Below are 25,745 nucleotides of genomic sequence, written 5' to 3'. Positions count from 1 at the left end.
GAGAAAACACAACTGCGAGGACTGAGAGATTAAAAGCTCATTCCTGACTTTAGAAACATGTTGATGAAATAGTCTCCCTTTTAGGTCCATTTAGGAGCTGTTCTGGAGCTTGTTGGTTCTTGATGTGGACAAGAAATATTTAAAGGGATACCATGAAGGAACTGTCTCTGTTTTTAAACACAATATTCAGACTTGGCCCCTCCTTCCTTCAGTGCTTGTACATACACTGCAAGCTACTCTATATTTCCAGGGCATTTTATTTTGGTTATTACAGATATACTTTGGTAAGCTAACTGAACTAACCACCAGTCCAGTGAAAAACAGACCAACTCTGCCTCACTTGCCATCCACATACTTCTCCATCCAAACTTTGTCCACTTGGTGTTTTTGCATCTACTACCTCATGGCTACTTTTTATCATAAAGTCCTGACCTCAACTGTGCACTGTTATTGGCTAAGGGCTACACACCACTGCACAAAAGTTGCAGCCCATAAATGACCCGAACACAGCAAAACAAGAAAGACAATATGAAGCTATTGGCAGCAGGGTCTCTGCAAATAAGTACACCGCCAGACACTTCCAGTGGGTCATAATGATTGTGAAGGTTGACTTTTGTATGAGTCTATACAGTTTTTTAAGAAAAAAATGCATCATATACCTTTATACTGCTAAGAAAAATGGAAACAACATTTTCAGTTTCAGACACAGATAAGTGGTTGCACATCAAATTTGTGATTAATGAAATGTGGCAATGTAAGAGTGTGTCTCAAAAGTTGTGAGTCACCTCATATGCTGTAACATCATTCACGATCTTTTCCTAACCATAACCAAGTAGTTTTGTGACTCAAACCTATGCCAACCCTGTCTTACCACAGAACCCTTTTGTGTCAAGATACAATGCAACGGGCTGCCCCCGGTGTCATGTTAGTAACGCCCAGAGCCTCTGTCAAAGCAACAGTATATGACGAGTAGGTCAGACACCATGTTGGGCAGAATACTAGACCTGTCAGCCTAGCGCACCTCTATCCATGGAGGAATACTGTGTTGTGCTATCAAATGCTCCAAAACACTTAATAAAGGGAGCCCATGGTGAGATTACTTTGTGAACACCAGTAAGGATTGTCCATGATGCTGTAAAAATGACACATGCAGGTATTTTGGTATGTGGCATGTGTGTCATGTGCCACTTCCCTATGATTTTTCTGTGATTTATAAAGCAAATTTAGTAGCTGACGCAGTGCAGTTTGCAAAGAATCAGTTCTGTTAATACCACCACAGATGTGACTGTCTACACCACCCTGTCTTTTGCTTTGTTGTCTTTTCTGCCCCCCAGATCCAGATCTTTTCCCTTCTGTTCTCTTTTACTTTTCTCTTTCATTTTGTTACCTTTCATCTCCCTCTCTCTTCCTTTCCACCTCTTGTACCCTTTCCATGTTGTACCGTTTGTGCCAGTTTGTCTGTCTATCTGTCGCTGATGCTTATCATGTTCTTTTTTCTTTCCCTGCCTCTGCCTTTTGATGTTGTCTCATCCCCCTCTTTCCGTCTGTCACAGCGGAGTCCTGAAAGTAAACGTAGCTGATTGACTCGGTTTGTCCTCCGTCTGTCAGCCTGAGAAAAGAGGAAGCTGCGTGCTTGCAATCAGGAACGCTCTTTCTCTCGCTGTGTGCTTGATAGTGCTGCCTTTTCATGCAGGCATGCAGATATTCACACATACACACACAAAGACAAAAACAGTGTGATTGAGTCATCACTGGGCAAGGAAGATTTAGTGAGTGGGAGTGATGGGAGGGAACTCCATGGGAAATCCCTTTTAATCAGTGATTCCTTTCTAGTCTATAAAAAGAAAAGAATTAAAAGGTAGACCGTGACCGCTGCTTACAAGACGTTCTTCTTGACAAAGTCTGTGTGCTACAGAACAAGTATTTGAGATTAAAGGTGACAAGACGACAAGCTATTAGGTGACTATGAAAAAAGAAATTCTGTAATCAAACAATGAAAGAGAAAACATGAAAAATGCTTCTACGTCTAATAAGACTACCAGTAAAACTACTGACACGGTCACGTGTATGCCACAGCATGATGTGGATTAGACTGAATTTGATGTGATTAATTAATTAACATTAAAAACACAACCCTTGAGACACTCTCATGCTCAACATAATTTTGCTCTCCTCATGTGAACTTCCTCAAAGAAATTCAAAGTTGATGCCAGGGGATGGGACATGTTGTTACCCAGATTGAAAAGATGTATCCTCTGTACCGTGGCCCTTTTACAACATCTCAGACTTACAGCAGCTTGTTAGGCTCAGCTCTGTACTGTAAACTTGGATGGTAGTGTAATATGCCAGTATTCAGCTTACCGGTGCTGTATTAGCAACCTATTTGCCTTGTAAAGATATAATGGTGTAACAGCACCATAAACAGGAAATGAAATCAGGCTAACTGTGTGTGTTTTAATCTGACAGTTTGTGTGTCACAGTGTGTTGCATGTGTGTATCCCACTGGCCATCTCTTCGCTGCCACTTTGTACAGCAGTTACTGCTGATATCTGGACGGGATTGTTACAGAAGCATACGACCCATTCCTCAGTTCTCTGCTGGTTAACACTGTTACCTCTGTCAGCGTTGTTGCCATTGCGTAGCACAGTTTAACACCATGTGCTGCCTGGTGCCAGTTCAGCCAGCACCATGTTAAAAAGCTTGTCCAGACAATTTATACACTGAGGAATTCTTCACCACTTGTTATGTTGAATTTGGGAAGAAGACTTTGGGATTTTTTTGGCATGCGTTTACGGTGACCAAAGAATCCAAAATCTGAGAAAATTCTTGATGAATGAACGTATGGGGATTTGCATTTAACAATAGCAAAATTATATCAAAACACTAGTTTACAAACTCATGCACAAGTTAGGCAGTCTCATTCTAGCCTCATTTATCCAGTTGAAAGCTTAGTACTTCCCAAACACTTGCATTTCCACTAAAACTGTAATACTGCTGCATAAACAGTCTCGTGTAAGGCTGTGTTGTGTTTTCAACAGTAAGATTTTAGTGGAAAGGGATGTGTTTGGGAAGTACTGAGCGGATGACTGGATAAGTAAGACTTGGACAACACTGCACAAGTTGAGTGAGAGTAACAGTGAAATGATCAATTTAAGGCTAATTAAAAAATATGTGATATGGTAATGAGAATTATTATGAGAATTATTTTTTAAATCAAAATATAATCAATTTTTGCTCACATCTTTTGGATGAGTCAAACTGAAAAAAGTGACACAGTAATGAGCATAAGCGCACAAACGCTGGTGCAGAAACACACATGCTGACCAGCAGTTCCTCTGAAAAGCAATCCATTTAGCGGGAGATGGGACCTCAGAGATGGGTTCATCTCTTGCTGCGCCTAGGGAACAGCAACTTGCTCTATTTAAAGGCTCTGCTTCTCCCCAGGGACTTCTAACTGCAGATAGGCTTACTAATAAGTCTGGGGATCTGTGGAACTGTTGCTCTATACACACACACACACACACGCACCGACACACAGCATATCCATTCTGAGTATAATCAGAGGTGGTGTATAAAAGTGATCATAAGAGTGTTTCTGTCTTTCAGCTGTGCTGTTCTGGTGCCTGCTGGACATTGTGCCAATTAAGAATGAGAAGGGAGACGTGGTGCTCTTTCTGGCTTCATTTAAGGACATCACCGACACTAAAGCCAAAGCCATCCAAGAGGATAAGAAAGAAGGTCAGTATAGGAGGCGTGTAGTTATTTAATGGCTTCTGATGGATCACATAGAAAAGTGTCAACTCATAAAAAGCTCTAAAATTTTTACTGTTTGTTTAGCATGTGGATTTTGGTCATGTTAAGGCTATCATTAACTGTCACTGGGCAGCAGGGGTGTAACATTATCCATTAGACCAGATTGTCAGTGAAGTGCTTGCTTATATATAGAAAACCAATCCTAAGTGTCCATTGTATTTGTAACACAAAGTTTGATTGTCATGTGTTGAAAGTGAATTTCTCCAACAAAAGGGTTGTATGATCACTATGCAATCAAGTCATTATTGTTTTAAGTTTTTTTTTTTTATTTTCATCTCATTAGAATTAAATTTTTATAGATGGCTGCAAGGAAAACATTTTTTTTTCCTGTTGGCCAACACAAACGTTAGTATTACCTTATTCCCTTGACAAAAAATGCTAATAGGATTTTTCCGTTGGATTTTGGATTATTGCAGAAAATAAGCCTTGTGACAAACAAAAGTTTAAGATTCTTACATGTTGTGTTCAGCAAGACAATCTTCACAGATTAACACCACTTTTGAAGTGTAAATGCAATTGCCACAAGTAAAAAGTTAATGTTAGGCTTTAAACAAACTACACTATAGTGGCATGACTTGGGTTTCATAAAAGAAGAAACAAACAAACAAAAAAAACCCACTAGTTAATTGTATTTTTTATTAAGAAAATATGTCTCAGGAAGACCACAACCTTTCCCAACTTAAACCAAAGTGCTCTGAATGCCTCAACATGACCCCAAAAACAATCATGCTTAAGTTGATATGTACAAGTGGATATTTTCTTGAAAGAGCTAATTTTGTAGAAAATGTGTAATTGTGAGCATTTTCAAATCTGTTTATTAAAATAATTTCCTCATGATGATGATAATGTAATTCGGGGGACATTAAATGCCTTTTAAAATATGTTTTCCATTGGAAAGGAGTACCATTAGTATATCAGCATAATTCTTACAACATTGGGTTGTTCAAAATTAATGGCATGATAAACCAAAATAGCTAAATTGAAGACAACTTCATGCTTTTCAGGTGCATATTTGTGATTATAGTTGTGTATTTTGTCATCTTGTTAGGAGACCTCATGAACGATGGAAAGTTACAACATTGGCAATGATACACTTAGATCTCAGATGCCTTTATTAGAACTTCACCTCACGTTTTCCCCGCTCAATATTTTAATTATACTCATCAATGTAAATACAAAGAAGTAAAGGAAGCAAAGTTGCAAATTCTTCCCCCTAAAATCAATTTCGTCAAAGGTTTACCTTAAGGGCAACAGCTAAACTAAAGCCAAAATCCACCCACAAAGCAAAACAGAAGGTCAGTGTGTGTGTTTTGTGTGTGTGTGTCTGTGAAGTCAGCAAACCTGACTTGTCTCATCTCAGGCCTGCCTCCCCTGGATTTGCCTAATTACTCTCATTACTGTAAATAAGGGAGAACAGGAAGCAGAAAGCAAAGTTATTTTTGCTCACATAATGAAATGCTTTTCATAGAAAAGGAAAGAGGCTGATGCAGCACGCCTTCAGACAGAGACGAACGCCTTACTATAATGGGTTTGCGTCAGACAAGCTTGTTTAAATGAGAATATGCCTGTGAATCTCACAAAACATTTGCATTTTCATGCCATTCTCAGTGGAGTTGTAGAAAGGGTACTTTTGTTTTTGTTGGTTTAAGCCAGTGCAGAAGAGTTAGTGACTAAATAAGTAAACTTGGCTTGTATAACACCAAAGTTACAAAGTGTGTAGACAAGAATCTTGTCATTGAAATCTTTAAGTAAAATCTTTAAAGGTGCTTAGTAAGAGAAATATTAACAACCTGGAGGTATGCAGACATAATGACATCAATTGCATGCCTCCTTACTGCCTCCTCCAAATAGCTGGAGGCTGATAAAACTGTCTTCAAGAGGCTGTGACAGCGGTATCATGTGAAAGTAGACAGCCTTTGGCAATCATTGGTATCAACCATGGTGGCATAGCTTACTGGGAAGGGGGCTAAAAAACACTAAAAAGTGAGGCAAGATTTTGTGAGGAAAATACTGGCATGGCCATTTTCACATGGGTCGCTTGAACTCTCACCTCAAGATATCTGAATTAGAATGGGTTTGGATACCCATGAGTCTCCCCTAACTTGAGAAGGCTTGTTCCAAGTAATCAGGATTGTTTCAGAGCTCAGAAAGTCAATTGTGCTGGTATTAGTATAATGCACTTCACTTCAGATAAGTAGTAATATTAACTGTCCAAATCCAAAGTGTATCAGTATGTAACCCCTTAACAAAATAGCAAAAACATTTGAAATTCGTGCCACATGACCAAGACGAGGACACTTTTGCGCAAGAGGTAGAAAAACTACAGCTACCACAATGCATCCCGCCTTACCAGGCGCTCCTGCTGGTGGGTGATGTAATGTGGACTGGTATGACTGATACAATGGCAGCTTGCAATCTCATATTACAGTTAAACAGTAAGATAAACATGTTTCTGAAAAGAGATGAAATATATGCAACTTAGTAACAGAATCTTGGTTTATATTTGGTCAGCGCTGCTTAGTTTTACAGTTTGATCTCTGTTTTTTTGGCCTCTGTTTTCACTGTGCAGGAAACAGTATGGAGCCCACTTCATGTTCACAGTCTTTCACTATTAAAGCTAAATAGGGCATATAAATATGTTTCTAGATACATTTTAGGAGATAAATAGACAGTGCAGTAACAAAATATTGATTAATATTCGATCAGCACTGCCGAGTTTAACCCTCTGATCGGATTTCGGTCTGAGTTTGAGAGAGAAAGGGGTAAATCTCTGATCAGCTGTATAGTCTTTGTCCGTGCAAAAATGTAGTTAAAGCAACAGCCCGAGAGCCAGCGAAACTCCTTCAATTGACATAAAATATGCGACTTGGCAGAGTATCGCCATGGGGGAAGAGGGGATAACTAAGGACTAGTTAGATGGAAGGAAGTTTACCACAGTTCATTTATACATACTACCCACATTGTTTTGATTCAAAGCTGGTTGAAAAATCAGCAAAATATCCCTTTAACTTTCATATTGACAGTTTTGAACCATCCTATATGCTTCATCAGCACCAGCAAATTCCTGAAATGTAGTTATGGCTTTTGGTTTTGCTGCCACCTCAAGATTTTCAGTGGCCCCATCTGGCCATATGAAAAGTATTTAGGAGGGCCACTGTCAATGGGGCATTTCCATCCATGCTGGGGGAAGCCTTTTAAGGACGGACATCTCAGGTATGACCCAGTTAGCTCTCTGTTTGGACGTGTGTGCAAAAGTGGGAAACCCAGTCTCCAGCGTCAACAGTCTCCTCTCTTTTCAACCCCTCTCCTCTCCTCACCTTCTCTACTTTCCCCTTTTTCTGTCCTTCAACTTTGCAACTCTTCAACCTTCCCACCTCCCCTATCTGCCCCATATGCCTTCATCCTCCCCCCTTATACACAGCACTCACCCCTCCCCACTTAAATTCCCCTTCTACCCCCACAAGAAAGGCTATAAATTCAGAGGGAAATTCATTGGATCTAAAAATAAGCATGTCTCTGTCCCTGTGCTCCTGCCGTGTCGCGTCCCCCAAGGCTGCACCGCGTTATGGATGGGCCCTGTCTGTTCGCCACGTCTGTGGCCCACGCACACACAATACAGAACACACAAACTTTCCAAAGGACACTCAAAAGCAGTTATCACTTCCATTCTCCAGCTTTGTTATTGCCGTTAAACCCCCCTCAAGCCAATCTGGCCTTAGTCCTTTCCTGTGGGTTCACAGCAGTGAGAATGGGACTCAGTACCCAGCAGCAATAAAGTGTCTTCTCCCATTACCCATCCCCTTGGTCTGAACACTTCACTCCTACACTATCTACTTTATCTACTACAATACACTTGGAAGAAGCACACACACACAAACCATAGAGAATCTACCACAGCCTCTCTGGCCCAGTCGCAACTTTCCAAAGCTGAAAATTGCACTGTTTATCTGGAGATAGTGTTTACACAATAAGACATCATCAACCAATATTTATGGCTGAATAATGTGAATCACAACAGGTAACGCATGTTCTTTGACATTTCCAAAAACATTATGACAGAAATTGTGCAATTTTCTCTGAAATGACATATTCTTTCTGTTGCATATTCATGTTCTCTTATTCAGGATGGAATATTATGTATTTCATCAAGCATAATGACTGATTCAGTCATCAGGAGTTAACACAGGGGGGTAAAGTATTGTAGGGGGATGTGTACTAATTCGAGTGTGTGTGTGTGTGTGTTTACAGAGCGACGGCGCGGCAGGGTGAAAACAGGCTCTCCATTCAGCTCAACTCGTCTGCGGAGCAGCACAGTGCTCTACCACATCTCTGGTCACCTCCACAGCAGAGAGAAGAGCAAGATTAAACTCAACAAGGTACTTCAAACAACAGGGCAGGATGTAACATGTTGAAGGATCGTTTAGAAGTGGGCATTGGTAGAGTGTTATATACTGTAGGAAATGAGTAGATCAGTGCTGTTATTGAAGCGCAATCAACCCAGTGAGGGGGCAGGGAGCTGAGGAGAAATATTGTGTCTTGGTTGAGAGAGGTGCTGTCCAGTAAACAAAAGCTGTTTGATGCATACAGTCTTGTAATCGTTAAAGGGTCATCCTTAGATTTACAATGCCCTAGGTTCCCCAGTTTCTTATGCACCTAATATAAGACATTAGACACACTTTACATCTCTCCTGTGATTTAAAAGATTTACAAGTATTTATATGTCATTTGATATATACTAAAAGCGTCAGAAATTGGTTAGGGCTGTCTTTGCAATTCAAATTGCATTTGCATCAAGGGAGATAGACGTTTCGAATGCAATTGGAATGGGAAAAATCAGTTCAGCCACTGCGTTGTTGTCAGCGTCTAAAATCAAGAAAACTGTCTTGCGTGTAAATTGAAGGTTCCAAGGAGTCTAACATCAGCAGGCTATAAGCTGTAGTTGGGTGATTTCAACATGTTGACTCAAGGAAAGGTACATTGAACATTTGAACTCGAGAAGGACATTACTGAGAACAGAAATGCAAATGAAATAATTTGTTCTATTATAAAACTCTTTGAAAAAGGATATTGAGTTGGGGAACACTAATACAGATCTGTCTTTATCACAGGTTTGATCATTTGTAGCATGAATTAAATTGCATATGATGTAGTTAGAAGATATTACAGTAGGATACAGCACAAATGTCTAAAAAATGTTGGTTATGATTTCAACATATAATTAGTCTAGCTAGCTGTTTATTTTTGGCCACTTGGGGGCAGCACAACAAATCTTAAAAACAAAATATCATTTTGGTAACTTACTCATTAGCAATTAGCCTATATACACTTCAAGCAGACGCTGCAACATCAACATTCATTTATTAAGAGTCCATCTGACAAATGGGAAAAGTCATTCTCCTTTAGTTGTTTTTTGGTGTGTATACTTAGCGAAATATCTGGCTGTTTAGCTGGGCCCCACAAGGTTATTTGTATGTATTATTTATTAGTCTTTTGTAATTTATTCCACCAGTTAGTTAGTTAGATGGTTAGCTAGTTAGCTAGTTAGTTAGTTAGCTAAGTCGAATTGCAGTTAAATTTGCCTGATTTTACTGCATGTCTTTCAACTGCAGTTAATCACAACTCAACTGCAAGTTTAGCAAACCAATCAAAGTGCAGTTAGCAGTTGTTTAGCTGGTACACTGACAGTTACAGAATTGTACTCTTTGCATAATAACAGTGTATTAGTTAAGATTTCGTTTGACCATCAACCTGGAAAGGCTTTTATAAGGTAACATTTTTTTAGCTTGACCTAAACAAAGTAAGTCATTGCTACTTTATCACTCCTGTATTTGTTTTTTTTTCCATCCTGTTCAGAATGTGTTTGGGGATCTGCCTGCTCTGCCAGAGTACAAGGTAGCAGATGCCAAGAAGTCCAAATTCATCCTTCTTCACTACAGCACGTTCAAAGCTGGTTGGGATTGGCTGATTCTACTTGCCACATTTTACGTTGCTGTGACAGTGCCGTACAATGTGTGCTTCATTGGTGATGATGATGACCTGACCCGCAGCACAACTGTCAGCGACATCGCAGTGGAGATACTGTTCATTATAGGTTAGTTGCAGAATTGCAGAACTTAGAATTACAGTGTTTATAAACTGTTCATCTAATATACGGTAAGTCAATACAGATATCCTGTCGTAATAACCAGCATTTACAATAAACCACTCCTCAACTCTATTTATTTGTCTTTCCTGCCAGACATTGTTTTTAATTTTCGCACAAGTTATGTCAGCAAATCGGGCCAGGTGATCTTTGATGCCCGACAGATCTGCATCCACTACCTGACCACGTGGTTCATCATCGACTTGGTGGCTGCGTTGCCCTTTGACCTGCTCTATGCCTTCAAAGTCAGTGTGGTGAGTAACCATTGGCGTGTTGCTTAACCCCCAGGGTTTAATATAGAACATAATCAATCAGCTACTTTACATTCACATTGCAGATGTATTACTCTTTGATTCAGAATACAGCATTTCATAATCAAATAGTTAGACCCAAGCAATGCTTTATGTTCAATACAATTACCTGAAAAGATGTTTTAAAAAATAAAGGGAAAAACTATTAAAAAAAAAAAAAAAAAGGAATCTAGGTACAAGATCACTGAACATGACTTTAAATATTGTAAAACTCCAAATCTCATGATGGACAGCCCAACAACAGAGACCCCGAGACCCCTAATCCTGTCAACACAGTGGTGCATTAGAAAGTACAACACCTCCAGCACATTTGACCTTTCATAAGTATAGATTGCATGGATTGTGTCTTGCCCCGCTTTTATTCTGCGTATTGATTCCACATACTGTACAAAGGCGGAGAAAACAATCAAACCTGTATCATTTAACCCCTTTTCTGCTCTGGTTGAGACAAATACATGCTGCCCCTTATGAAATGGAGGTCTGGAGCAATTACGTTGGATATTCCTTGCTTGTCCATAGCTGAATAGTGTAAACCACTAGAAGCACTAAACTATAGGGAGGTTTTTGATTGGTTGTAAATGAAAGCTTTTTTTCTGCCTTCTAATTTAGAGTGAGATATGCTGTTTTCTCTCACTCAACCACTGTCAAAAGGTCCACAATTGGAACTCATACAGTTGCATGCCATCAAAGTTCAGCATGATCCCCATCGTCACATTTTGCTACCATTTTGCCACTTGGGCAAATGCCCTGCTGTTACTAAAATTATGCCTAGGGCAACCTGTTGTGTCATATCTTGGTGCAGAAGGTCTTGGTCATTGTCAGGAAAACATTGTGTATGTTGTAAAAAGCCATCTGGCTTTGAGCGGCACAAATGTGATGGTAAAAAAGCAATTGTGGTTAGGTTTAGGCAACAAAACCACTTTGTTGTGGTTAGGAAAAGATTGCAGATGTTGGTAAAAAAAATCTCTGGCTTTAAGTGGCACAAACACCACAAATGATGTTGTTTGTTGGTGTTGAACACCGGTCTCCTGGTTCAAAGTCTGGTGTTTGTTGGACACATCCACCTCTGATTGCCCATACTCTTTTTTATGCTCTTTAAGCTACATCTGTTGCTCTGAGCCTTCAATAATGACATGGACGATCTACATACAAGGTGGTGGAAAGAGCTGTGGATGAGAGGCAGGAGATGTAAACATAAATGGAGTCTTTCTCAGCTGAGCTGTAACAATAACTATCTTAGCAGAGCTAATTGAGCTAGCAGTAGATGCACACTTTCTGCGTGGTGATATGGTTGGTGGGTGTAGTTCGGTAGAGAGAATATAGTTTGTACATATAACTACTCACAGCAAGGTCTGTGTATTATCTTGAATAACTGGGTCATAATCTCTGGAAAGAGAGGTTGAGTTTTTCAAATGTATTTTTTAGTGCTTTGAGCACTACAAGCCAAGCCAAGACACCTAGTTTCATTATACTGGAAAAGGCAGACATCTCTATGGCCAATATCTTTAACAGTTCACACCAAAATAATTGAAATTGATAAAAAAGCACTGCAGGTAAGAGGAAAAATATGGATTTTGAAATTGTAGGGGAACTACCCCTTTAAAGTTACAGTTTTGTATGAAATATGCAGGTTATCCTCATATAGATAAAACAACAGAAATCACACTAGTAATAAAAAAAACAATAAAAAGGAGGAACTATTTATTGTAAGTTAAATAAAAGAAAAAGAGGTGTGGTAAGACTGAGAGGAGAGAAGGAGGAGGAGCAGTGCTGTGAAAGAAAGTGTGAGTGGATGTGGTGGGCACAGTGACAGGCTGCTCCAGGCGAAGGTACTTGTTTGGTTCCAGACTCTATTAATGGAAATACCATGCACTCCCAGTAGGTTGGAATTTGGTGTAGGGCTACTGGTCCATAAGTTCCCCTGCCGCCGCCGGGCAGAGCGGGAGTGGCCGTTAATTGCTGAGCGTTCTGCGCAATGTGCCCTCTGAGAACAGAGCATTTCAAGTGATGTCCCCTTTGAGGACAGAAGCCATCTTTCACCAAAATGAGCCAAGGGGCCTCTGCACTGTCCCTCCCTGGTGTTCGTGTTTCTGTTTCTTTCGTTGTATACCTCTAGTATCTTCTTTTTTTGGCATTTTTTTTACAGACTGTAAGGTGATCCTATCCCTTTTTTTCCCCCAATAGCTATGATATATTCTTTATTTTCATCATATTTACCTATTTGTCATGATCATCCCCTCAGCTTATCACCAGGTTTCTTCCTTTTCTCTGAGCTGCTGCACAATCATCTGCACAGATTGGTCAGAAGTAAGATAAACATGCAAGCCTGAGACTCCTGTAGTGATAACGTCTTTTGTGATTAATATTTATCTGCTACAGTTATAGCTAAAGCACCTAGCAGTAAGTTTCCTGTGCCTGGAGTCCTAGATGGTATTGGAGAACAGTGTCAATAAGATAAATTAAAATAAACATGATTAGTCAGTCACACTATTGTGATTGGCTTGTAGGGCGAAAGGCGAGGCTGCAGGGGGGGAGATAAGCATTTCTTCAAAGTTATAGACTCATGCAAATACAACCTTAAGCAGAGGGAGAATAAGTCAGTCAAGAAGTTAAAGGTAAATTCCACACCTGATGAGCAGAGGAGATGCAAATGTGAATGGAAGTAGTAGAGGGGAAAAGTTGATGGAGAAAGTGGCAGGAGGTGTGCACACGTTGTTGGGTACATTGCATTGCTTACTGTTCATGCTGCTGGAGGATTAGGGATGTGGCGCAGCCTGCGCTCTCCATAGGTGGGGTGCCGGGGTGGTGATAGATGGCAGCGAAGAGATGGAGCTTCTCCCCAGGGCTCGGCAGGAGGCTTCATTACCCCTCGTGCTGCACCAGTTTTCTATATCTCACTGCAAGAGGGTGCAAAAACTGCCATAAAACATACTGGAGACACAGTCAGGAGCAGCTCTGATAATAACTGTGTGCACATCTCCTCCTCTTAGTTTTACCCAAATGATCTGTGTAATTCTGTTTCACACACATACACACACACACACACACACACACACACACACACACACACGCATGCTCACACAAACAAACACACACACACACGCTCTTTTTCTCCTCTTTTGTTATAATTTCTCTGTTGCTTATATGTCTCACATCGTTTTAGTTATTAGGTTATATATACGTTTTCTGTAGAATATCTGTCCCACTTTCTCAGTCACCACCCCCACACCCCCTACACACACACACACACACACACACACACACACACACACACACACACACACACACACACACACAGAGTACACATACACATGCAATATACATCCTCATAGAATGGTTACAAATATCCTCTCTGTCCTATATCCTCGTAAATAATAGCTTGTGTGTGTGTGTGTGTGTGTGTGTGTGTGTCCAATGGGGATACTCGATGGCAAGCCCCAAATGATAGAGTGCTAGTGGAGATTGCCTGAGGAGCAGGTGCACAGAGGATAAAATTCACATCACATCCACAGCACATGGAAACATGCACAAGGGAACTTTGAGGGAACATTGTGTGTTTAACAGCGCCACTTTGTTAATGGATCTAGGTGTCAGACACGACACACATAGGCACTTTTTGCCACGGTAGCATACATACAGCGCAGCCAAATGCTTTTGTTGCCAGAAAATAAGGAAGTTTACTTAAAAATGAATTGTTTAAGAGGGAATGAAAAGCAGCAAAGGGCTGAATTTGGAGTCAAACCTGCTGCTGCTGTGGCAAAGAAATAGCCTTAGTACACGGGGTGCCTGCTCTAACAGGTAAGCTACTGGGATCAGTTGGGATCAGGACATGTTGGTAAGTCAACAGAGGGAAGTGTGAAAAAAAGTGCTTTAATTTATTGAAGAGTGAATGGACGAGTGAGCAAAGACAGACAATGCAGGAGGCTGTCATAGAGAAATATTGGATTGTGATGGTGGGGGATTGGAGTGTAAAAAGCAAAACAAACACACCTGTGAGCCAGTGTCTGATTGCTCTAATTGGTCCTTTTATATTCAAGGACTCTTTCATCAGGGAATCTTCATATAGATCATGTTGTCAATGTGTTTACAAGCATTTGTCAAATTCTAATTATAGAATCTGAGAGCATTTGAGCAGCCGCTAATGTTGGAGAGGACATGAAGGATAGCGAAGAGCTTTTTGTCGCTTCAGGCAGTGTATTAGTGTGCATGCGCGCGCGCGCGTGTGTGTGTGTGTGTGTGTGTGTGTGTGTGTGTGTGTGTGTGTGTGTGTGTGTGTGTGTGTGTGTGTTTTCTCCATGCCTGTGTTTGTGTACTTTGTCTTGCTTCAAATTAAGGACTAAATAAAATTGTTTAACCACCATAGTAGGGACATTATTGGAAAATGAAGACATTTTGGCCTGTTCCTTTTTCTCACAAGGCCTGTTTGAGGGATAAGACTTGTTTTAGGGTTGTGTTATTGTAGGGGCATTAGGCATTTAGTTGTGATGGTTAGGGTAATATTGTAGCTTTCTCCTCACCTTCAGAGTTTCTGTTCCACTCTCTTTGTATCTGTGTGTGTCTCTTTGACTTTGCCCTCAGCAGAACACCAGTAAATCTGAAGAAATAAAAAGGAGGTTATGTGGTTTTAAAAGGTGATCACTGCTTAGCAAAAAGTCAAACACATGTTGTCCTCAGTGGCTCTTCTTGTGAAGAAGGAGGTGGTAACAATACAGTGTTAATATATAGTGAATGGGCTAAAAATAATGTCCTAGCAATATATTCACCTCAAATCCTTGTTTTTTATTCCCAGGTGTCAGTGGTCCACCTGTTAAAAACAGTACGTCTCCTCCGTTTGCTGCGGCTACTCCAGAAGATGGACCGTTACTCCCAGCACAGCACAGTGGTCCTGACGCTGCTGATGTCCATGTTCGCCCTGCTGGCTCACTGGATGGCCTGCATCTGGTACATTATCGGGAAGATGGAGATGGAAGCCAACGCCTACAACTGGGATATCGGTGAGTAAAGGATCATAGATGCCCACACAACCATCGATGTTAATGTTCAAAAACTAGACTGAGAATTGTACAACATCATTCTTTCCAGCTGAAAGGAGGGGCTATTAGATCTTAGATAAGTGTTGCCGGGGAATGCCACGCGCTATAAAATATAGGTATGCAATTTCACAGGCCTGTGTTATATCTTTATATCATGTCAGTTAGCATGCCACTGAATCTGTAGATTCACCACAAACATGGCACATATACTAATAACATTGTGAAGATTCAGATTTAGTAAATAAAAATACTTTGGTATGATCAGAATGCAACTACACGGCCTCCATCTGTAGAATTAATCCAGATTAAAAAGGGAGTTAGCTTCAGTGAGCATAAAACGAGAAGGTCTGTTCACAAAAGTGTGAGTCCAAATAAAGGATTAACACATACTACCTACAGCAGCATGTATATTGCATCATGTGTCATGCATCACACACATAGACTGTGTAAAAATAAAGGACTTCACAGAGACTTTACAGCCATCACCCATTGGTTTGTGGAGCCACTTTTTGAAGCCTCAAAATTGGACCATTGCCATCTTGGATTTTGGGAGCCAGAATTGATGAGAAGTGATCATTAATTGGATAAGAGGGTGGAGCTATCCCTGACTCTATCTGTTTGCTTGGTTAGCATAGTACATATACAGTAATGGTCAATTGTGGTAATGCAAACACTAATGTAAATTTTTGTTAAACAGGCTTAAAATCATTTTAAAAAATGTATTTAAAGCAAAAACTGTCTATTAGTATAATCAAAAGCCAAACAAGACTTTTCTCAGGCAACCAAATTGTTACAATTAACTTTTATGAACTAAAAAACTACTGAGATAGTGACAGCCATGGCAACGACCGTGCATTTCGATCTGGGGTTAAGCCATGGTTACAAGGAAATGGAAAAGGAAAGGAAATGAGCTAGGGAGACAATAACTGCTGTAAAATTGGGCATTTTAACTTGGGGGTGTATGCAGATTGACTTGCTTTGGACGCTAGCCTTAAGTGGCAGTTTGAGGAACTACACTTTTTGACACTTCCACATTGGCTTTTTTGTTGCTATGGTGAGAATTGAATGGCATATGAAGTTACCTGCAGTGTGTGTCTGGTATTGTGTGTCATGCATTATACATAATGCATAGGTATGTAAAGGAATAACGACCATGAAGCATCAACTATAATAATGTTGGATTTGTATGGAAGGCACTGAGAAACAGCTTCAAATTGAGGCTTCAAATGGGAGATTTCGTAAAAGGCAGGAGTTTGATATAAGTCCAGCAGCACGCTTTAAGGTGTATTGGTTTCAAAATGGCATTGATCTCATAGCATGACATACAGGCACTTTTATTCTTGATGCACATGTAATTGTTTGTGTGTTGTTGTTTTTTTTTTTTTTTTTAAATATACGTGCAATAGTGAAACCAGACAAAGTGTTTTCATTTTATCTCCATTTTTCTAGCCCAGGGAGCCATTATCCAGCTTTGTCAAGCTCTACACTAAATCAATATATAGGAAACACTGGGCTTCTATGAGCAAAAGCTGTAGGATGAATGGCTTATGGCTTGTGGCTCAAAAAAAGGCTGCAAAGCTAAAATGTTGGATTATTTTATTGATCACCTGGCATTGATAAAATAAGTAAATAAGTAATTTCACTTTTTTTTAATCAGATGCATTTTACATGTCTCTTTTCCTTGTTTTGTTCTACTCTTTGCATTTTTCGTGTCCAGATTGTAATTTCTGCTTTATCTCAACTATTACATTATGCATGGGGCTATGTGTCAAATCTCTGGTGCATCACAGTTTCATAGCTCATTATTTCCAAATCAGCCAAGGTTCTGAAAAGCTATTGATGTGTGAAACCTGCAGGTTTTTTTTGCCAGCAGGTAGCATCTGATATTCACCCATAGGCCTGTTTTTCATCATGGACTTCATCCCTGTAGATTTTAGAGCTATGAAGGCAGATGTTTATGTACAACCAGGATTAAAAACCATCCAGCATAATGAAACTTTACACAAGTGTAGGTGCACTGCTCGAATGTGACAGTCCTCACAAAGCAATTGAAAAAACACCATATTGATTTGGGTGTGAAACACATGATATTGAATTGAGAAGTTCTTGCTAATAGTTATGTTATAGATTCATCATGTTGAGTGGGTGTTTGCAGTCCAGAAGTAGAACTGCATGCTGTTTGTCTGGGTTCCTCAGTATTTAAGTAAATTGCCAAAGTGAGTGTATGATTTCCTTATCAATTTTATTGATTTCTGACTTGTAAAATAGACATTGAATGTGAAAATGTGTGAGCAACAATTACATCCGTTTAGTGTGTGTGTGTGTGTGTGTGTGTGTGTGTGTGTGTGTGTGTGTGTGTGTGTGTGCTTGCATGCAGGTGCTTATGTGTGTTGTTAAACTGACTGAGCGAATGGCGTGCTTCCTCCTGTAACCCCCCCCAGCCTCCAGGTCCCTGATATAATGAGGCCCCCTGGGCTGGTCTCAGGTCAGTATCGATGAGCTGCGCTGCTCGCAATTACCTCGCTGCAGTGTCTTTATAACTGGTTCCGGGTCAGCATTGACTGGGTCATGAGTACGATGCAGATTTCTCTTCACCAATTACTGCATCTCAGTGTCATAAAATAACAGGTCAGTGCATGAGGCAGGATTAATGTGTTGTGTCCTAATTATGTATTTCTGATGCTGAACTGAGCATTGAAATCAGGCGGCTATGAGGGGCTTCCATCCAATTACCATTCATCAGTGTCCACAGGAGACTCTCCTGGGATTGGCTGCATGTCTGCACACTGTACTGACCAGGGATCAGTTCTAGTTCCCAACCATCTGATCTACGTCAACCTTTAAATCCATTGTTCTGGATGAAGCTTGGAGGAAAACACTGCTTGCCATAGTTTTCGATGTGGAAACAATGCTGTCAGCTCTGTATGCATCTACATGCTTCACTGCACTGAGATATGAGATGACCACTGCAGAGCTCATTGTATAAAAAACTAATATGGTGCCCTTGTGGTGATAGCAATGAGACCTTCAATGCAAGAACACTGGGATATTTGTGAAAATATGGATGATTTTGTGCTAAGGCTTGTTTTGATTCTTTTATTAATTACTGTTCACAGAAAAAGATAAGGTTTTTGGGAAATTATTCTCCCTTATTTGCCTAGTGACGATGCTCCTATAGATAGGGTGTGCCAATGTTGCTGCTTTAGTTACCAGCTTTAAACAAAGCAGCAAAGCAGTTCTTCGAATGAGTTAGATCCACCCGTTGCTCCTCCACAGTGCCAGCTACCAATCCAAATATGGTCGCTTATGGCTCCAAAAAACAAGGTGTCGGTGGCCACAATGCCGGCTTCAAAAAGAGAGTACACAAAGGGTGATAAAAAAGGTAACCTTTATTAATTCACACACTGGGGAAATTCACTTGTTACAGCAACTCAGGACAACATTAAACATAGAATAAAAAAAATATAAAAGGAGAATACAAAAAACAAAAAAATGAAGAAAAGGAGAATTTAAGTATAAAAAATATGACCTGAATTTAGCAACTATTAACAGGCCATACACTATAGACTATATACATTATTGCACAATCCATATCGAGTATTATTTTATATTTATTTACAAACGATATACAATATTGCTCAATATACAATGTTTAACAGATTCGCATCCTGAGTTAGCTACGTCATGGTATAGCTATGTCCACTATTTTATACAATCTATGCTCTAACCATCCATCTGTCCTTCCATCCATCATTATCCCCTTTTACACCATCTTCAAAACAGGATGGCTTCATGAGCTGGGGAAGCGCCTGGAGTCGCCATACTATGCCATAGGAGGTGTAAACGGGACAGGCAGTGGCCCTGGCAGTGGCCCCGCTATCCGCAGCGTCTATATCGCCTCACTCTACTTCACCCTCAGCAGCCTGACCAGCGTGGGCTTTGGCAATGTGTCCGCCAACACTGACATCGAGAAGATCTTCTCAATTTGCGTCATGCTAATTGGAGGTACACAAAAAACACACATCAAAGATTATGTGTATTTTATGTTTTATAGAAATGTTTTTTTTAGTCTCTCTCTTTACATTCAGACAACGTCATGTAGAATGATGCTCATGTATATTTATATTTACATGTACTACTAATCCATGATGTCTTGGTTTCAATATCAGGGTCAGTGCTAATGGTTTTTTAATTTGTGGGCTTGATATCTACTTACCCACAGTCTGTTTTTACTTGGCTTTACGAAATTGTTTTATTTATTAATGGCTATTAAATAACAACAAAGGGTTAAGTGTAAAGTTAATTATCATGAAAAATGACCCAGTTTTATGTGCCCTGCTCTCAAACTTGGGGCAAACTGCGCAATACATAGATGGAGATTTTTCCATATTCTCTAACACCACCAACTAATCCCATTTCCAGGATAAAGTGAATGCTTGTTTACACTTCAGCTCATAATATTTTGCTTAATTCACAGCCATTTTCTTGTAAGAGCCCAGGTCGGTAATCAGCCCAGTGAGGTCATCTTTATTAGATATTATCATTTTTTTTAATATATATATAATTTCTAATAATATCTTTTTATATATATATATATATATATATATATATATATATATATATATATATATATATATATATATAAAAGATATTATTAGAAATTATATGATTATTAGATTATTAGATTTTGTAGATATCACAATATCTACAAAATCTTATTTTTCTTCCCTGGCCTGTCCCTTGTATTTAAAGACCACATGTAACTGTGGCCAAAAAGCATACACAATTGCACATGCACATAGTTTCATTAAAATACAGTGGCAAGTATAACATATATAAAACAGACCTTTGCTAGATGGTCTGATCCAGTTTAAACTGGATCGCTGCACTAGGTTTAGTTTTTGGGGACGAAGAGAGGTCACTGTGGCTGGGTTTTCCCTTGGGAGACTCCCCACTCTGGTTCAGCTAAATGTTAAATGTCCCTGGCTGCCTGGGGCCAGTAGCAGGCGCAGATGCACACAACACATACACATGCTTGAAAAAACACACACACTTACATGCACTCACACTGACACCCATAATGTCCCATGTGTGTTAACGCGAAATGAAAACTAACACAAAGCACACATGCATATTTACAGCAGAGCATGGGTCAATTTCAGAGAGTTTGTGGAAGAAATTAAATAACTGTGTGTTTAAATAGGAATAATTTGATCTACCTCACCACAATACACCATGGTTCAAATTTAAATTTTGTGATATAAAAGCCAATTTTTGCTAATCAGTGTGGCATGTCGGAGAGAGGAGTCAGTGACACAACAGTTGCTCTCAAAATGTGGTCCATGTTCGATGCTTTCATGTCCACGTGTGCAACGTACCTGCAGCACAGCTGGAAATTGAATGAGATAGGAAGAATACTATTATCTGTGGGCGTAAAATAGGCAGGTATCTGTCACACCAATCTCATCATCTCCTCTCAGTCCTGACACTGATGTTCCTGCCCAGGAGATGCAGAGTTGCAAGACATGAATGTAAATATAACACTTAGCCGACTGACTGGTTTGTCTCTTTATTTGATTGCGGAAATTGACAGGTTCTATTAGGAATCATGTTCAATCCTATTAAAATGGTAGTAGTATTTATTTTGATCATCCAAATAGGAGTTTATAAATCTGATTTTTATTTTTTTAGTAGGGATTTCAATCAGAAGTGGAGGCTGTCATGCAGCCTTTAAAAATCAGCACAGAAACTTGGGTATTTACCAACCCGGATCCTATTTTCCCATGTTTCTGTGTCTAAGTGACTAATGGCAGAAACAGTTTTTGAAATTGGTCCAGTACTAATCAAGAATGCTGCAACCACTATCAGCAAAATAGACTGCAATGTAATTCTTGAGGGCATATGTGAACCGTCCCTTTACATCCACTAAAAGTGCTTGCTTTTGCCACTGACAGAAAACTTATAGAAAGGATCCCTACAGAGTTAGACTTCTCTCTTTTTAACCAGAAACAGCTCTGAAATCCCCATCACTGAACACACCAGACTCCATTTAATGAAACAGTAATGTAAGCGTGTATTTTCATGTCTAACTGTGTGAATTAAGGTTTTATTTCATCCAAACCAGGGATTTTGATTGTTGGAACAGTGGAAAGACAAACCAAGATGGCTTTTGTGAGTTTTGTTTTGTTTCTGTTGACTTTGAATGATGTGTGTTTTCAGATGATTAAGTGTTTATTTAAATGGAGTCTGGTGGCTTTGATGATACTGATTTTGGGGCTGTTTCTGGTTAAACAAAAAGAATCTTACTCTTTAACTCTTTAACAAAAAGGTCTATCTCTGTAGGGATTGCATTATGTTGCTAGACACTTGCAATAACAATCTGAGCCTGTCACTGGCAAAATCAAGCACTTTTAGGGGGTGTAAATTGACAGTGCTTAAATGCCATTCATGTCACATTGCAGTCTGTCTCTCTCACTGGACCAATTTCAAAATGTGTTGTTCCAATTTGACTCTTAAGCACAAAAACATGGGAGAAATAAAAAACAAACAAAAAAACCTAACAAATTTATTCTTTAGCTGCGTACATACTTGGATTATTCCTATTCATATCTATTGTCAATGTGGCTGCAAGCATTGTATACCAGCAGGAGTCTTTATGGTTTAGGAGAGACCGGTGAAGACAGTCCAGAGCATAACTGCTCCTGTTGTGTCTCTCACTGCATCGTTGTCCTGGGTTGAGCAGTTGTCTGAGTGCATGTCGTGGTCATTAATGTTGCACTGCTTTCTTTACTGTTACTGGAATCTCTTCCTACACATTGGCACTGTCAAGTTTACAGTGAGCTACACAAAAATATTTCCCTGCTGGCCCCAAGCCTCTGCCATTAAAATAGCACCCGAAAAGTTTTTTTCTCCTATTTTGAATCCCTGTCTTGACAGTCTAGTTCATTCATGCTAATGCTCCATTATCCCTTGCCTGTCTAACCCTCTTCTTCTCTCTCTCTCTATGCCTGCAGCACTGATGCACGCTTTAGTCTTCGGTAATGTGACGGCCATTATCCAGAGGATGTACTCGCGCTGGTCCCAGTACCACACCAGAACCAAAGACCTCAAGGACTTTATCCGTGTCCATCACCTGCCGCAGAGCCTCAAGCAGCGAATGTTGGAGTATTTTCAGACAACCTGGTCGGTCAACAACGGCATTGATTGTAACGAGGTACCACAGGCACATATACACTTAAGCTGGTATAAAAATCCTTCTCCTACTTTTTCAGTTAACTCATGTTTTTGACACCCAGCAGCAAGGCACATAGGGATCAATAATTCATTTGAAAGATCACATACTTCTCAATTGTCATCATCCACGTTCAAACTCATCATGAGAGTGATATGATCGATACTACATGATCTTTATCGACATAAGAGCGTGATGTTTTCTTCTGTACTGACTGACACTGAGGGGACAGAAGACAGGAATGAAAAAAATGGTTTACATGGCCATTTGGGGATGACAGGATATTTTGTAGCCTTGAGATTTAGGGATTTAACCCTCACTGGCCTTTTTCTAGGTTGCCTGTAGTTGAAATCAGGTGTGTGTTAAGTGCAAAGCACAAGGAATGTACAGACATTTGAGAATTTCTGAATTTTTCCTAGTAGACAAAAAACTTGAAATATTACAATGCAACGCGATGCAATGGCATGCCACTCCAAAATTCAGTTTGACTCCGTCCAAGCAGCACTCAGATGTCATTCAGAACTGAATCAGCACTAAGTCACAGAGACAGTTAAAATAAGTAAGAGACAGTTAAAAAAATGCAATCACTTTAACATTTTCATTGGCTTCCATACTGCTTTCTACTGTTTACTAACCTTTTTCTGTGATGTCAAACATGACAAACCAGGGAAGAAGAAGAAGGAAGGCATACTTGTCTACATGCAATAGGAGGCCCAGTAGCCTAATTGCCTAGTTTTATCAGATTTTCTTGGATTTAAAAAATCCTTTTTACACATGCTAATTTTGGAGGACAAAGGGTATAAGTGACATCATTGCAGGACCATGGCAATACACATGATACTGGGACAATGGGAGATCACACTTAGTCCTAAACAATAGAGATGACGATATTGGATTTTTTTGGTGATATCCAATGTGCCGATATATAACAAATCATTAAGCAAATAACCAATTCCAAATTAATACATCCAATACATCCACCTAATTTCAGTGATCATCATGTCTCTTTTGTAATAGCATTAACATCATAACATGTATACTCTTATTGTGATGGCCCACCAGCAGATAAAACATAAATTAAAATGTTTTTTAGTGTATGTAATATTCATTCATTGTGAAAAATAAGAAAAATACTTCAACTTAGGGTTGATTTTTTTGTGCAAGTTCACTTTGTCAATTTAATATATATATATATATATATATGTCAGTTTGTGATATTTTTTTTTTAACATTTTTAAGCCAGTATCTGCATACAGATGATGTGCCGATATTATCGTATATCCCTACTAAACAACACTAACAACATTAAGGCACAAGGATGGCTTTGGACACAAAAACAGAAAAAAAAGAGTGAACAATACCTTTTCTTGAGAAGCCTCGGGGGGGAAAAGGAGGCAACAGGTTAGTAGTCTAATAGCAGCTCGTCCCTCCAGGCTGTGAATGCCTGCGAGACAGCTGTCAGAGCCCCAACCAGCACTTAGATGGAGTGATGATGATGAATCCCAGACAGATGAATTATAGATGGACCTGTTGATTAAAGTCAGACTAGCTCGGATGACTCATTGATCCATTCTATGTGATGGTGAGCTCCAGATCGTAGTCCCAACAAGGAGACAGACAGATAGATTAAATGGAATGTTTGGATTTTTTTTTTTTAAACTGTGACAGGGGTTTTTCCAGATCATATTTGAGGAATTTTGTTAAGTGTGTATTTGTGTGTTTTTAACATAGACATGTTTATTCTGAGGGTCCAGCATTGAGTTAAGGCTTAAGGCTCTAAAGTCCATGTGACATAGAAAACAAATCCTGACTGGAAATTAAATTATATAGAATTTTGTGTGTGTGTGTGTGTGTGTGTATATATATATACACACACACACACACACACACACACACACACACACATATATATAGAGAGAGAGAGAGATAAATATATATATATATATACATAGGGACATAGGGTGTTGTGTCTTGTGTAGGTTGTAAAACACTCTGAGGCAAACAATTGATTTTAGGCCTTGGAAATAAACTTGGCTTGACACTAATGTTTCCTGTGGTGCAATAGCTTAAGAATGGAATCAAAGGGAACCAAACTTGGAAATGTAATCAATGACTTTCAGCATGGCTGTGCTTCCACAGATGTCATACTTTGCTCACTCTTGCCTGCCTTCTCTCTCTTGCTCTCTCTCTCTCTCTCTCTCTCTCTCTCTCGAAGTGGCAGCTCCTAATTTTTTTGTCAGGTGAGGCAAAGATGTACCTGAGCAGAAAGAACAGAGTGGAGGACAGGGCAGGACAAAAGGCTGCAGTGGCTCTGTAGTGTCAGGGCCAGACTGTGGCTGGATTTTCGTTTTTATAAAATGGTAGGGGACCTGGGGACTTTAAAATAGCGCTGGTGCTATAGGGACATCCTCTGCACTGTTGATGGGGAAAGTTTGCTTTTTGCACATTTATTTATTGGTCGACTTTTTTTTTTTTTAAATGGGAAAACTGACAATAGAAGAGTATTGATTTTTGTGTGCCTTTCTATTGTGTCTGTGATGATGTTGGACAGATAAATGTAAATAAGGTATGAAAAAAATCTCTCTCTCTCTCTCTCCCCCTCTCCGTTTCTCTCCCTCTGATCATCTTTACAGCTGCTAAAGGACTTCCCGGACGAGCTGCGATCCGACATCACCATGCACCTTAACAAGGAGATCCTGGAGCTATCGCTGTTTGCCTCCGCCAGCCGCGGCTGCCTGCGCTCACTTTCGCTGCACATCAAGACTTCCTTCTGCGCTCCGGGAGAGTACCTCCTCCGACAGGGTGACGCACTCCAGGCCATCTTCTTCGTCTGCTCCGGGTCCATGGAGGTGCTGAAAGACGGCATGGTGCTGGCCATCCTGGGTACGATAAAGAATAAAGGCATGAGGGGAATGGAGGGGAGGAAGAGGGGTGTGAAAGTGTGTGAAAGAAGGAGCAAGAATCCCTCTGTGCCATCATTATAGTTTTACAAAGAAACTTCTCGCAGCAAGCCTCATAATGAAGCTCAGTGCGGCTCATTGTGATAAAGCTGGGTCTTTAAATGAGCCCATTGTGTAGATATAGGAGCATCACAGTGTCCTAAAGGCCACAGCTCACTCTCAGAGCCCACTGTTATTAAACTCCCATAAAATCAACCCCAGTTAGATTTTTTTCAACAATATGTTTTAGCTGTTGGAGCCAAAGCATTATCTATA

The 25,745-nt window shown here is 39.9% G+C and overlaps 1 protein-coding gene across 1 annotated transcript in view; it reads left to right on the top strand.

The window, feature by feature from the left end:
- Positions 1-25,745, top strand: part of kcnh8 (potassium voltage-gated channel, subfamily H (eag-related), member 8) — a 63,469-nt gene that overhangs the window by 17,778 nt on the left and 19,946 nt on the right. Inside the window, exons 3-10 of the mRNA XM_042506559.2 lie at positions 3,607-3,738; positions 8,062-8,189; positions 9,667-9,904; positions 10,052-10,209; positions 15,056-15,260; positions 19,083-19,304; positions 22,313-22,512; positions 25,164-25,413. Of these exons, the coding sequence (XP_042362493.2) occupies positions 3,607-3,738; positions 8,062-8,189; positions 9,667-9,904; positions 10,052-10,209; positions 15,056-15,260; positions 19,083-19,304; positions 22,313-22,512; positions 25,164-25,413 (1,533 nt within the window). The remainder of the gene's footprint in view (positions 1-3,606; positions 3,739-8,061; positions 8,190-9,666; positions 9,905-10,051; positions 10,210-15,055; positions 15,261-19,082; positions 19,305-22,312; positions 22,513-25,163; positions 25,414-25,745) is intronic.

Source organism: Plectropomus leopardus, chromosome 17, assembly GCF_026936395.1.
Source record: "Plectropomus leopardus strain MGB_pleo_1.0 chromosome 17, ASM2693639v1, whole genome shotgun sequence".
NCBI lineage: Eukaryota > Metazoa > Chordata > Actinopteri > Perciformes > Serranidae > Plectropomus > Plectropomus leopardus.
This window is presented reverse-complemented; position numbering and strand designations above follow the sequence as displayed.